General features: G+C 41.8%; 1 protein-coding gene and 1 non-coding gene across 5 annotated transcripts in view; both read right to left on the reverse strand.

Annotated features, from left to right (window-relative positions):
• Positions 1-12,787, reverse strand: part of LOC112809601 (phospholipid-transporting ATPase FetA-like) — a 108,679-nt gene that overhangs the window by 6,344 nt on the left and 89,548 nt on the right. For all 4 annotated transcript variants that reach the window (XM_073881386.1, XM_073881387.1, XM_025852938.2 and 1 more), the window contains 7 exons: positions 9,679-9,867; positions 8,859-8,974; positions 5,912-6,076; positions 3,923-4,034; positions 2,214-2,319; positions 1,727-1,874; positions 992-1,175 (listed from right to left, as the gene is read on the reverse strand). In XM_073881386.1, the coding sequence (XP_073737487.1) occupies positions 992-1,175; positions 1,727-1,874; positions 2,214-2,319; positions 3,923-4,034; positions 5,912-6,076; positions 8,859-8,974; positions 9,679-9,867 (1,020 nt within the window). The remainder of the gene's footprint in view (positions 1-991; positions 1,176-1,726; positions 1,875-2,213; positions 2,320-3,922; positions 4,035-5,911; positions 6,077-8,858; positions 8,975-9,678; positions 9,868-12,787) is intronic.
• Positions 2,576-2,682, reverse strand: LOC112809672 (U6 spliceosomal RNA). The gene has a single exon (XR_003204633.1). It is a non-coding gene; the product is annotated as a U6 spliceosomal RNA (small nuclear RNA).

The raw sequence follows: 12,787 nt of genomic DNA on the forward strand, positions 1-12,787 counted from the left end.
TGAGAAGCAAGTTCTTCAAGAGGCCTAAAATGACTTTTTCTGGATAAAACAGGGATTATACTTGATGGAAAATAAGACCGAAGTTCTTAAATGTTTTAATTAGTCTGTTGTAGTATAAGGTAAATTCATTGATCTTCTGGTATATACCTATTGCAATGCTTAATGGAATAGTTGAAACCTTTAAGGCCCTAAAAACCAGAGAAGTTCTAGAAAGTGAGGAAAAGAGCAAGAACACTTTCTAGTATTAAAGCCGAGGGTAGAATGTCTGCTAGTGTTTCCTGGATGGGGAAAGAGGTTGGACTACAGGACCTCTAGATGTTGTCCATATTTCATAGAACCACAAGTTGCTGAAAGCTAACAATATTCAGCTGAAATTAAAACTAGTTTCAGCCATTTGCTTCTGTTGGTCCAAAGCATTAGTAAGTTGGCTATTCTCCTCCAGCCAGGGGAGTCAGGGCAAGTTCTCATGAACACTGCCTCAGGGGAGAAGAGATCCGTACATTGTGCCTCATAGCTAATTCCCTGGTTGAGCAGTCCTGTCTTCTGCCTAACATTGCTCAGGCATACAACCTTCAAAAAAGGAACAGACTATGACTCTTGCCCAGTGGTTGTTTATGTAGGCTTTGATACCATCTTGGAAAGATGGTATGGTAGTTGCATGGCCTGTTCTGTGAATATATGCATATGTTCTTATTCCTGTAAGAATAAGGCGTATTTGTGTCTGTGTGTGTTAAGTGCATGAAGTTGAATATGTGTGTGTGTCTGCATAGGGACTGATGTATACAGGTGTAAATAAGTGGGAATGCAGGTATAGAGGAGCATGAATTAGGTTGTAAGTAGTACATTATATTGTACATTATAAATGTATAATACATATGATATGCAGGAGTGTGAACCAACAACACAGTGCCACCCAGGTTGGTTTTTGCCCATGGAGGAAGGAAAGGGCAAGCCTTTGGTTGGAGGTTACTGTCCCCCAACCCTCACATGCCTTTGATCATGCTGACGTCATTGGCCCCATCCCCGATGGCCAGTGTCACCACCTTCTTGTACCTCTTCACCAGCTCTACCACTTGGGCCTTCTGAAGGGGTGTCATTCGGCAGCAGATTACCCCCTTGCACATGCACGCTGTTCGCAGCAGTTCCAACTCCAGGTTCCCTTCTAGAGCATAGGCCTGCAGTACCAGGACACACCCACATTTCAGGTTGCCCCAAAAGGCTCTCAGGACAGGATCTTCCTAGGCCCTTCCCCATATCCATACTCTCCTGTACTACATAGGTCAGGCAGAGTGGCTCCCAGGTGCTCCACTCCTGAGGGAGGCTAAGTCCCCAAGTCAGTTCTAGGCATCCTCATATCTGATCCAGCCTCCAATGGGAAACTGGTCAGCCTCTCTCACTGGGTCAAATAAGTTAACTGGGCTATAAGGCCAAGTGACTTTTTAGAGGACCTGGTTCTGTTTGCTTTCCCTCTTCCCCTAACTGATAGGCCACATCGTAGTGAAGAATTTGGATAAGGAAGGAACATGCTCTTGGCTTCTCTTTCCTCATTATTCCTGCCTAGAGAAAGGTAGGGAGAAGTGTCTGTCAGGAAAGGGCACCAGAAGAGAGGGGAAAAAGGTGACTCATGAAATAGACAAGGGGTCTTAAAATTTCCCTGAAGCGGGCTGGACCTAGGAAAAAAATTCCTTGGGAGAAAAGAATAGAGTTGTAGCTCTGTGTTGCCCACCAGACTGTAGCCATTGATGATCAAGCCATAGTTGCCATTGGGCACCTCCTCAGGTACTCTGAAGGGCATATGGGGCTTCGTGGTGAGGTAAGTGTTTACTGGGTCTGATTCCAGTAGAGACTCAGGTTTCATCTTGACCCTTGCTGACCTGAAAGCCAAGAGTAGTAGTTAATGTCTGACTGAAAGCCCCAGAACTTAGGAAAGTAAAAGTGTCCCAGAATGAAAGCGGGCAAGGTAGATACAGAGCCTCTACAAAGCCCCAGCCAGGATCTCAAACTCGGCTGCCTCCTGAGAACTGCCATTGTCTCAGGTCCCTGACCGTCCACACATCACACTTCTCCAACTCCTTGAGCCGTAAAGCATCTTCCCAAAATTATCTCAAATATTTTAGGTTTTTTGTTTTCCCCTTCTCCGTTTCTTCTTTGTTCCTTCCAACAGTGTGGGGGTCATACTAAATGAAGAGCTGTGGCAGTTCTCCCAGCTGTACCTGAGCTCTTGCCGAACAGTCTCATCATTCTTGCCTTCCACGATGAACATCCCATCCATTTCATCATCAAATATGTTGCAGGCATAGGCAATGTTTACAGCAGTCTCTGCAGGGAAGGGGGAACACTGGCGACATTTTGGCTGGGACAGGGTCTTTACAAAAGTGTATACATACATAGGCACTAATGGTGGGCAGCAGAGCCCATTTGTCCACATTTGCCATGGATGCAGTGAAAGTATGTTTTCCATGAGTCAGTGGAGACCATATTCAAACACACAGGAATGGTCAGCCTAGTACAGACTTGTGAGTTACTTATCAATAACTAGGATCATTCTGGCTTAGTTTTTCTTTTTCTTTCATTTTTTAACAAGGAACACTTCATGAATTTGCCTGTCATCCTTGTGCAGGGGCCATGCTAACCTTCTCTGTATCATTCTAATTTTAGTATATGTGCCACTGAAGCCAGCACCATTCTGCCTTAGCCTTCCAACAGGGCCTTCCCCTATTTCCTACAACAATTCCACTCTGTATCCACTTCTCCAGTCAGGATGTATTTCCCTGTGCCTGCTTTTATGTCAGATTTTCTGGGGGACTGGGATATGTTTCGGTTATGGTCTTTTCTTTACATCAAGAACTCTGGAATTTGGACTAAATTCATACTAAGGAAAAAAAAATTACAAAAATTAAATCCTGATCCCTCACTGCAAGTGGTATCAAAATTCAGAGGAGAGATTGCATAGAAAGTCATAGAAACTTTCTTGGGAAAAGACTCTGAAGGATAAGTAAGACTCGTTTAGGGGAAGGAAAAAAGATTTCAAATGGGTACACAACCCAAACAGAGACCCTAGAGTAGGAACTGGATTGTTTGGGACACTAAAGATAACGGTCACATCAGGATGCTCTATGTAGGTAGCTACAGATTTTTTTTTTTAAAGATTTTATTTATTTATTTGAGAGAGAATGAGAGATAGAGAGCACAAGAGGGAAGAGGGTCAGAGGGAGAAGCAGACTCCCTGCTGAGCACGGAGCCCGATGTGGGACTCGATCCCGGGACTCCAGGATCATGACCTGAGCCGAAGGCAGTCGCTTAACCAACTGAGCCACCCAGGCGCCCTGTAGGTAGCTACAGATTATCAAGACCTCAGAGAGTGGAGTCTGACTTTACCACATAAAGTTTCTGAAGGTTTCTGAGCAGAGGAATAACATATAAAAGTAATATATTTTAGTAAGATTAAGCTGATGGTTTTAAGTAGGCTATACTGAAATCAATAAGGACAAGAGACAGCAATCAGAAGTTTTTTGCACAAGTACAATCAACAGGGGACAAAGGTTGAACTAGGGTGGTGGCGCAGTCAAGGGCATCTTCAGAAGACTTGGTGGGACATGGTGAGATAATGAGTCTTTGGGACAATGGAGAGGGTACAGTCAAAGGTACTTCCAAAGTTTTTAGCTTGTGGGCTCCTGGATGACAGGGGTCATGTCTGATTGAATCATCTCTGTGTCCCCACTGCCTAATACAGAATCCAGCATAAAGTATACTCTTAGAAAACTGTGTACAAGACTAGGAGTGAAGGTGTCCTGTAAGGACGTGACCTGGATTATAAGGTATTTGTTAAATAAATGGCTAAGAAAAAAAGAAGACACAAAATAAAAGAAATGGCTAAGGTGGACAGAAAAGAGGACTGGTCAAGTGAGGAGCTTCCCCTTACCTTGCTTATCTCCAGTTAAGACCCACATCTTAATTTTGGCTTTGTTCAGGGTGGTGATTGTCTCAGGTACACCGTCCTGCAGCTTGTCTTCTATGGCTGTGGCCCCTAACAGCTTTGAACAGAGAGAGCAGTGAGTGAGGAAAAGGCGGAATGTCACAGCATTTAGTGCTACCCAACAACTCAACGGGCACCTCATCATCCTCTTTAGCAAGCTGGCTCTGTCCTGACATGAGGATCCAAATGGTATAAAATTCAGCACCCTCTGCCTCTCAACAGATGCAAGTTTTCAACCACATAAATCAAATTTAGACACAGAATGTTAGGGATCAAAGAGGGAAAAGACTTGCCCAAGTCATACATGAAGCCCTGTGCCACTTCTAAACCATCTGTTTCTCAATATACTTTCACTGCTCTTTTGCTTCACAGCACACTTCCTGGCTTTCCAGTGTTGACCATAGGGATGGGCACCAGGACTCAGTCTGAGGAACTGACAGATGGACAAACAATTGGCTGATTTCTGCTAGGCCTCCAGAAGGACAGATTAGAAATACTAACCACAGAACTGATGATGGAAGGAAATGTGTGACCTTTGGAATTTCTGTTTTCCCATTTGGTATCAGCAATTTCTCTTTTAATAGCAGAGCCAGCCTGTATCAGTCTGGTCAAAAACTTTGCGGTCATTCTTAACTTCTCTTTCTCTCATATCCTATAATCTAATATATTAGCAAATTCTGTTGGCTCTACCTTTAAAAAATGTACAGAATTTGATGACTCCTCACCACTTCCACTACTTCTATCTGGTCCAAGCCATCATCATCTCTCACTTGTACTATTACAACTATCTTCTAATTTGTCTCCCTGGGTCTGTCCTTGCTCCCCTCTAGTATAATCTCAACACAGCAGCCAGAGTGACTGTTCTAAAAGCCATCACATCAGGGTGCCTGGGTGGCTCAGTCAGTTGGGCGTCTGACTCTTGATTTTGGCTCAGGTCATGATCTCAGGGTCCTGGGATCAAGCCCCATGTCTGGCTCTGCACTCAGAGCAGAGTCTCCTTGTCCCTCTCCCTCTGCTCCTCCCCCTGCTCACACTCTCTCTCTCTCTCAGATAAATAAATAATAAACGAACAAGTAAGTCTTTTTAAAAAAAGCTATCACATCACTTCTTTGGTTGAATTCTTCAATGGCTTTCCATATCTCATTGTAAGTACTTATACTGGCTTATGAGGGCACTCTACTACTTCTCTGTCTCATGTCCTTTTATTCACTCCTCCTCACTTATACTGTATCAGCCACACTAGCTGACTTGCTGTTCAACTAACAAGTTAGGCCTATTCCTGTTTCAGGGCTTCCACTCATGCCATTCTCTCTGTCTGGAAAGCTAATTCCCCAGAGATCTGTTTGGCTTGCCACCTTCTTCAGGTTTCTGCTCAGACTAAGTGAAGACTAAGTACCCTGTATAAAATAGTAACTATACTCTGCCCTCTCCAAAACATTCATGCATATGCTGATAACTCCTTAGCTTTCTCCCTGGGTTTATTTTCTCCCATAGCACTTTCATTATCTAACATACTATATATGTTACTTTTTTGTCTGTTTTGTCTGCTGCTACATGCTCAGGGCTTAAAACATGCCTGGCACACAGAAGGCACTTAATAAATATGTTGAATGAATGAGTGAATATTTCCATCAATTAGTTCTGGATAATCTAATCTGTGTATTATTAAGATCCTCATTTTTCCCAGATTACTTAGCTTCTGTGAGCAGCTTTGGGATAAAATTTATAACTAGTACATTCCCCCCCTGCCCCATGATTTATGGATTTCAAAGATCCGGGACATCCTGAGTCAGCTTGGATTCCAGTATCCTGTATCCGGAGAGCCTGAACCTATTGATTTGCTGGAAGCCACTTTCAGAGACCTTGCTCTGCTCAGTCTGCTGACTGCCACCCCCAATCCTGCCCCCAATCTGTTCCTGGCTTCCTCACACTAACCATCAAGTCTTTTTCGATCTCTTCATAGACATCTGACATTTTATCTTCCCGATTTTCCAAAGACAGGCATGCTTCACTGTGCTTCTTGCTCCAGGCCTGGTAGAATGCATTATCCAATTCTCGGTAGGCCACCATGAGGGTGCGGAGGCCTTCAACAGCAAAATCCTGCAAGACATGTGTGTGCACTGAGTAGGCCTGGGCTGGGTGAGGGCTGAGTTTAGGAAAAAGCAGACTGACCCCACCAACCCATTTGCCTGCAAAATAGGATTTAATGATGAGTACCATGGGGCTAGTACCTAGCTTAACCACAAAACAACCATTGAGCTTTCTCAGCAAAATGTCCTAAAGGTGGCGCCAGGATAGCTGGGGGCAAAGTTTGAAAGTACTTCTGAAATATAGAAAGTTCTAGCTTTTACCTGTAGTTAGATAATTTGCTGTGTGACCCTGGGAAAAATTAAGGCTTCTAGATTTCTTTGTTGTAAAACTGGGATAATAATTCACTGCTTACAGAGAGGATAATGATGTCTGTAATATGAGAATGGAATACTAAAGTAAAAAGGAGTTGTTATAAAACATACTCAAAGGACTTACTATCTTTTACAAGCATACATTCATTTTTTAAAAAAAGATTTTATTTATTTATTTGATAGAGAGATAGCAAGAGCAGGAACACAAGCAGGGGGAGCAGGAGAGGGAGAAGCAGGCTCCCCCGCTGAACAGGGAGCCTGACCAGGACCCTAGGATCATGACCAGAGCCAAAGGCAGACACTTAACTGACTGAGCCACCCAGGAGCCCCATATATTCATTTTATTTTCCTCTTTCCCTGCCTTCCTTCAAGCATCCAACAGGCCCCTCAAAAGCACACACACTTGTATATTTGTCTACAGCTGATTGGCTCAGTTGATTAGCCACAGCCAACTGTGTTAATGAGGCACTGCGGAAATGCTCTCTGGATGAGTTAGCATTTTTTGCTCTGTGACCACCAGTATATCCCAACTAACCACAGTTAACTATCTTGTAAAGTATACTCTTGATCATAAGGAGATCTGAGTGAGAGTGTGTGTAGTTTAGGGCAGAACTCATATCCAACTGAAGATGAGTTAGAAGATTTTATGTCCTGAGAATTGCACATGAATAAAAATTCTACATGATCACTGTTATAGTGAGCTTCAAAATAATTCACTTTGGCATTATAAGAGCAAAGAGAAAAAGAATTTTATCATCCTGATATTCTGCTCTTAGTTCCCTGTGAAACTCCTCGGTGTTTGACATTAGTTGTCAGGTGAAATGAACATAAAACAATATATGTACGGAATGCCATCTCTTAAACCTCTGTACTATTAGCAGATGAAGCTATGAAAAGAAGCCTGAGAGAAGATCTCAGAGACTTCTTAGAAGGAAGAGATTTGACAGAAACTGATCTTGCATAGGATATTAAACAAGGTTTAACACACTGACAGATTCTTAATTCATTCAACAAATAATTTAGCAGTCTGTGGTTGAAGTTATTTCTTACTTACCCCTTACTTGTGTTTTTTTCTTTTCTATTGGGGTGAGCAAATCCTGACTGCTGCTTGTTTTTATATGACCTGTTTGCTGATTCCTGTCTTAGAGGGCCTGGAGCTGTGCTTTTGTAAGAGTTTTTGAATCTTGACTCCTGAGTATAAGCTTCACTCTTACAAGTTTATCATCTGTGGTTAATAGATTGTAGTGTAGTCAGGCTTTATTATGGGTGTCTGTTAAGGTGGGTAGCAGGACACAGGTCAAAAGATCTGAAACAATTTTATGACCCCCTTTGGAGCCAGCCTGTGGAAATGCTCTCTGAGAAGATACCCTAATTCATGTGTTCTGGAACGTTAAAAGGTAAGTTTTTCAGGGGTGCCTGGGTGGCTCAGTCGTTAAGGGTCTGTCTTTGGCTCAGGTCATGGTCCCAGGGTCCTGGGATCGAACCCCACTTCAGGCTCCCTGCTAGCGGGAAGCCTGCTTCTCCCTCTCCCACTCCCCCTGCTTGTGTTCCCTCTCTTGCTATGACTCTATATGTCAAATAAATAAATAAAATCTTAAAAAAAAAAGATAAATTTTTCAGACTAGCCCATAAAAAATACTGTGGCTTCTGGGAAACACTATAGGACATAAGAACTGTCCTGTGTGGGATACTTCACGGACTTTTTTTGAAAACCTGAAATATAATGTATAGATCATAAAATTCATACTTTTACAGTATACAAATCAGTTGGTTAAAAAAATTATACCCTTAAAGTTGTGCATCCATCACTACTATCTAATTCCAGAACATTTTCATCACTCCCAAAGGAAACCCTGTACCCATTAGCAGTCATTCCCATTCTCTTTTCCCCTAGCCCTTGGCAACCACTAACCTACATGTTTCTACCGATTTGCTTATTCTGGGTATTTCATATAAATGAAATTATACAATATGTAGCCTTTTGTGACTGGCTTCTTTCACTTAATGTAATGTTTTCAAGGCTCATCTGCATGTATCAGTATGTCATTCCTTTTTGGGACTGAATAATATTTGTTGTTTAGATATACCACATTTTACCTATTCATCTATGCCATTCGTGATGGGCATTTGGGTTGTTGCTACTTTTTCACTATTATAGACAATGCTGCTATGAACATTTGTGTACAAGTTTTTGTGAGGATGTATATTTTCATTTCTCTTGGGAATATACCTAGGAGTGGAATTGCTAGGTCATATGATAGCTCTACGCTTAACTTCTTCAGGAACTGCCAGACTGTTTTCTAAAATGACTGCATCAGGGGGTTCCTGGGTGGCTCAATCCCTTAGACTGACTGCATCATTTTACATTTCTATCAGCAATGTATGAAGGTTACAATGGACACAAAGACATATATGTGGATTCATAATCCATGTACAAAGAACCACCCACAGCTTCCCTCCCCAGCAACCTATACACTTACATCTAAATGTTCCATGGTCACATCTCTGAGGGACCTACAGGATGGATGGAGCCGCTGACAGAGGATGGTGTCTGCACCCTTGCAGAATAACATTACTCGATCTTCAGGTGTCCTCACTAAGGATACACAAATTGGGCAGAGTAACCATATAGGCCCATTGTTACAAGAACTTGTCTGGGCCACTGAGGGATGGCATGAGGCTGTTCCCGTGACATTTGTTTCCGATTCTTTTGGGGGCAAAGCACTCATTGAGTGGTCACAGAGGACAAATGATGCAGTTAGTAAAGGCTGGTGGGAGTGGGAAGAGACCTTATGCAACCAGTTCTTCCATGAGTTCAATCTCATCTTGGAAGACTCTGATGCAGAATCATATTAAGCTCCCCAAGTCCAAGTTCCAGACCAAGGCCCATACCTAGTAAGGACCAAGAATGAAGAATGACCTTCTTCCTCTTCAGTCTGAGGCTCAACCTAATTGAGAATAAGAGAGTATGAATTTCCCTTAATTGTCTGCCCCTATCTCTTACTCCAGGTTCAGGCTTTATGGGTTAATTCTCTATTCTTATCTTGGCTTTGGGAGTTCAGACAAGACACTATCCAGGAACACTAAAGAAGTATATGGTAGCAAGCTCCCAAAGAGAAAATATACAGGGTATGTGAGGGAGAAAGTAGGAATGGCTATGTATTGTATTTGAGGTACGATACCTTTGAGAAGGCATGTGAGTGGGAGAAAACATTTGTGTGTATATAAAAGAGAAAGTCAATGTGTGAATGTGTATGAAAGACAAATAAGGGGAGAGGACTGACTAAGAGGGGCACCTACCAATAACAGACATTCTCTTGCGTACATTGTTGAAGTCCAAAATAGCCAGCAGTTGGTAGACTTTGGTCTCACCCATTTCAACTACCATGATCGTCGCAGATGTGCGGGAACGGAACACAAAGCCAAAGTTCCTGGCAGCAGTGACAAGGGCACCTTCATCTGGGGACTGAGCCTGGTACATCAGCTTACCTGGCAGGAGAGAGGGGCCCACAGAGATGTGCAGCTAAAGTCAACCCAGCTTATATAAAGATAGAGCCCAAGAGGGAACATTTTTCTTCAAACTTCCTCACAAGTTTGGCTCTAAAAAGCTAGGTTGCGTACAGGTCAGTTTTTTTTTTCCTTTCCAATATTTCCAACTGATTTCACAGACCTGAGTTAGTATTATAGAGGAACATGGTACAGGCAATACACACAAATGAACAAAACATAGTTCACTCTCTGATTTTGGTGGGTAAAGGGTCAGAGGGCTTGTTAAAAATGCAGGTTCCTGGGCCCTACTCAAACTTACTGAATCCAGAATCACAAAATACTGGAGGAGGGCTCAGGAAATTGAATTTTTAACAAATCTCCTGGGTGAGTTTCAAGCAGGTTGTTCTGGGTAAACTGCTCCTATATAAGACCGGCTATACTTTTTTTTTTTTTAAGATTTTATTTATTTATTTGACAGAGGCACAGCGAGAGAGGGAACACAGGCAGGTGGAGTGGGAGAGGCCAAGCAGGCTTCCTGCGGAGCAGGGAGCCCGATGCGGAGCTCGATCCCAGGACCCTGGGATCATGACCTGAGCTGAAGGCAGACGCTTAACGACTGAGCCACCCAGGCGCCCCAAGACTGGCTATACTTTGATGAACACTCATATAAGGTAGGACAATAAGGGTAGGACATATAGAATAGGATAATAGGATTGATGATAATAAGACTGATGATTTAATAAACAATTAAAAAATATATATATATATAAGTGAATATTGTCACCTTTGAAACTCTCATCCTGGGAAGCTAAGTGATTCACTCTGTTGAATCAGTCTGTCAATCTTATATTACTCAAGACATTTCTGTAACTCCTCTTGAATTTTTTTTACAGCAGAGTGAAATAAAATTTATTCTTTCCCATTTTGCCATTATAAGGTAATTTTAACTCATAGTTTTCAGTGTCCACTATTGAAAAAATACTTTCCTAGATTGTGAAGAAACACTTCAGAAAGTTAACAACAAAAACCTTTGAGGGGCGCCTGTGTGGCTCAGTCCGTTAAGCATCTGCCTTTGGCTCAGGTCATAATCTCAGGGTCCTGGGACTGAGCCCCGCGTTGGGCTCCCTGCTCAGTGTGGAGTCTGCTTCTCCCTCTCCCTCTGCCCCCTCCCTGCTTGTGTGCCCACGCTCTGTCTCTCAAATAAATAAAATCTTAAAAAAAGAAAAACCTTGAATTCACTCCTCAGTTGTGACATCTATTATTTTTTTCTCATCACGAAATACTGTATTCTAATAACTGCTTCAAATTATTTTGGTCATAAAGAGAATGGAACAAAAAACTGCACTGATGAATGCAAACACCATAGCACTGAAAAATGCATAACTCCTCTTTTACAATATCACCACAACCTGAGGTATATTTTGGATTATTTCTCTTCAGAAGGTCAATTTGATTTTTAAAAAGAATTATGCATCATCAGAGTCTTATACTTGTTAATAAGGCACATGGGACATATAATTTTAGGTCAGATATAAGATGTATCTTTAGGACAGTAAGACTATTTTCTTGTTTCCTACCTTGTCACTTAAGGCAATAAACAAAGACAATTCCAAATATGCTTCAAATAATAGCAACTTATTAGAATGTCAGCTCTGGAGACGCCTGTGGTGGCGTAGGATCTCCTGGCACCAGGAGACATGAGATTTGGGTTCTTTTTATTATTATTATTATTATTATTATTATTTTTGTGGTGGGCAGCAAAGTAAAGTTTGGTGAAAGTAATACAAAGCTCCTGAAGAGGGAGGGGACCTGAGATGGGTTCTTATCTCTGCCTTCTTAACTATAAGATTTTAGGCAAGTCATTTAATCTCTTTTAGCTTCAGTTTCCCTTTCTATAAAACTGGGGTCATTTTTCTTGTTCTGCTTACTTAAGAGGGCTGTTGTGAAGATTGTGGGAGATGATATAAATGTAAGCAATTTGGGGCGCCTGGGTGGCTCAGTGAGTTAAGCGGCTGCCTTTGGCTCAGGTTGTGATCTTGGGGTCTTGAGATGGAGCCCCACGTCTGGCTCCCTGCTCAGTGGGGAGTCTGCTTCTCCCTCTCCCTCTGACCCTCCCCTGTCCACATGCTCTCACTCTCTCTCAAATGAATAAATTTTTAAAAATCTTAAAAAAAATGCAAGCAATTTGTAAAACTGTAAAGTGATATACAAATACAAGGTGCTACTAAGGGTAGTAGTATTACATTAAAGTATATATACAAGGTGCTACTAAGGGTAGTAGTATTATATTATATTAAAGTATTTTAATATTTGAAACTCTCATCCTGGGAAGCTAAGTGATTCACTCTGAATTTAATACTACAAATATTTGAAAATAGTAGTAGTATTAAATTAAATTACATTAATTTTAAAGCATATGATTTATTTGGTTGCCTAAACTCTTGTTTGTTACCAAAAAAAAAAAAAAAAACCTTCTTAATATTTTTTTAAAGTAGGCTCCATGCCTAGTGTGGAGCCCAATGTGGGGCCTGAACCCATGACCCTGAGATCAATACCAGAGCTGAGACCAAGAATCAGATGCTCAACCGACTGAGCCACCCAAATGGTCCAAAAGCCTTCTTAATTTTTAATTAGTCATTTCTCATTCATTGTTTCTAAAAGAGGTTTAAGTAAATTCATGGATGTCATAGTCATATTTGGTTACAAAAGAAACTAGGATATGTGGGGATACCATGAAATTGTGAAGCAACAAGAGGACAACTCAACTCATCCTTCAGGAAGTCTTGTCAGAGATAATGGGGCTGATCTTGGGGACAATTCAGATAGACTCTGCGACCAAACATTGCTGAATCTCAGGATCAGAAGCCCCCTAGATAGCATCAAGTTTGACCCCTTTCCAATGACTGAATCTTCTTTAAGA

This window comes from Callorhinus ursinus, unplaced genomic scaffold (assembly GCF_003265705.2).
Source record: "Callorhinus ursinus isolate GAN/ISIS: 27379988/994484 unplaced genomic scaffold, GSC_fseal_2.0 scaffold42, whole genome shotgun sequence".
Taxonomy (NCBI): domain Eukaryota; kingdom Metazoa; phylum Chordata; class Mammalia; order Carnivora; family Otariidae; genus Callorhinus; species Callorhinus ursinus.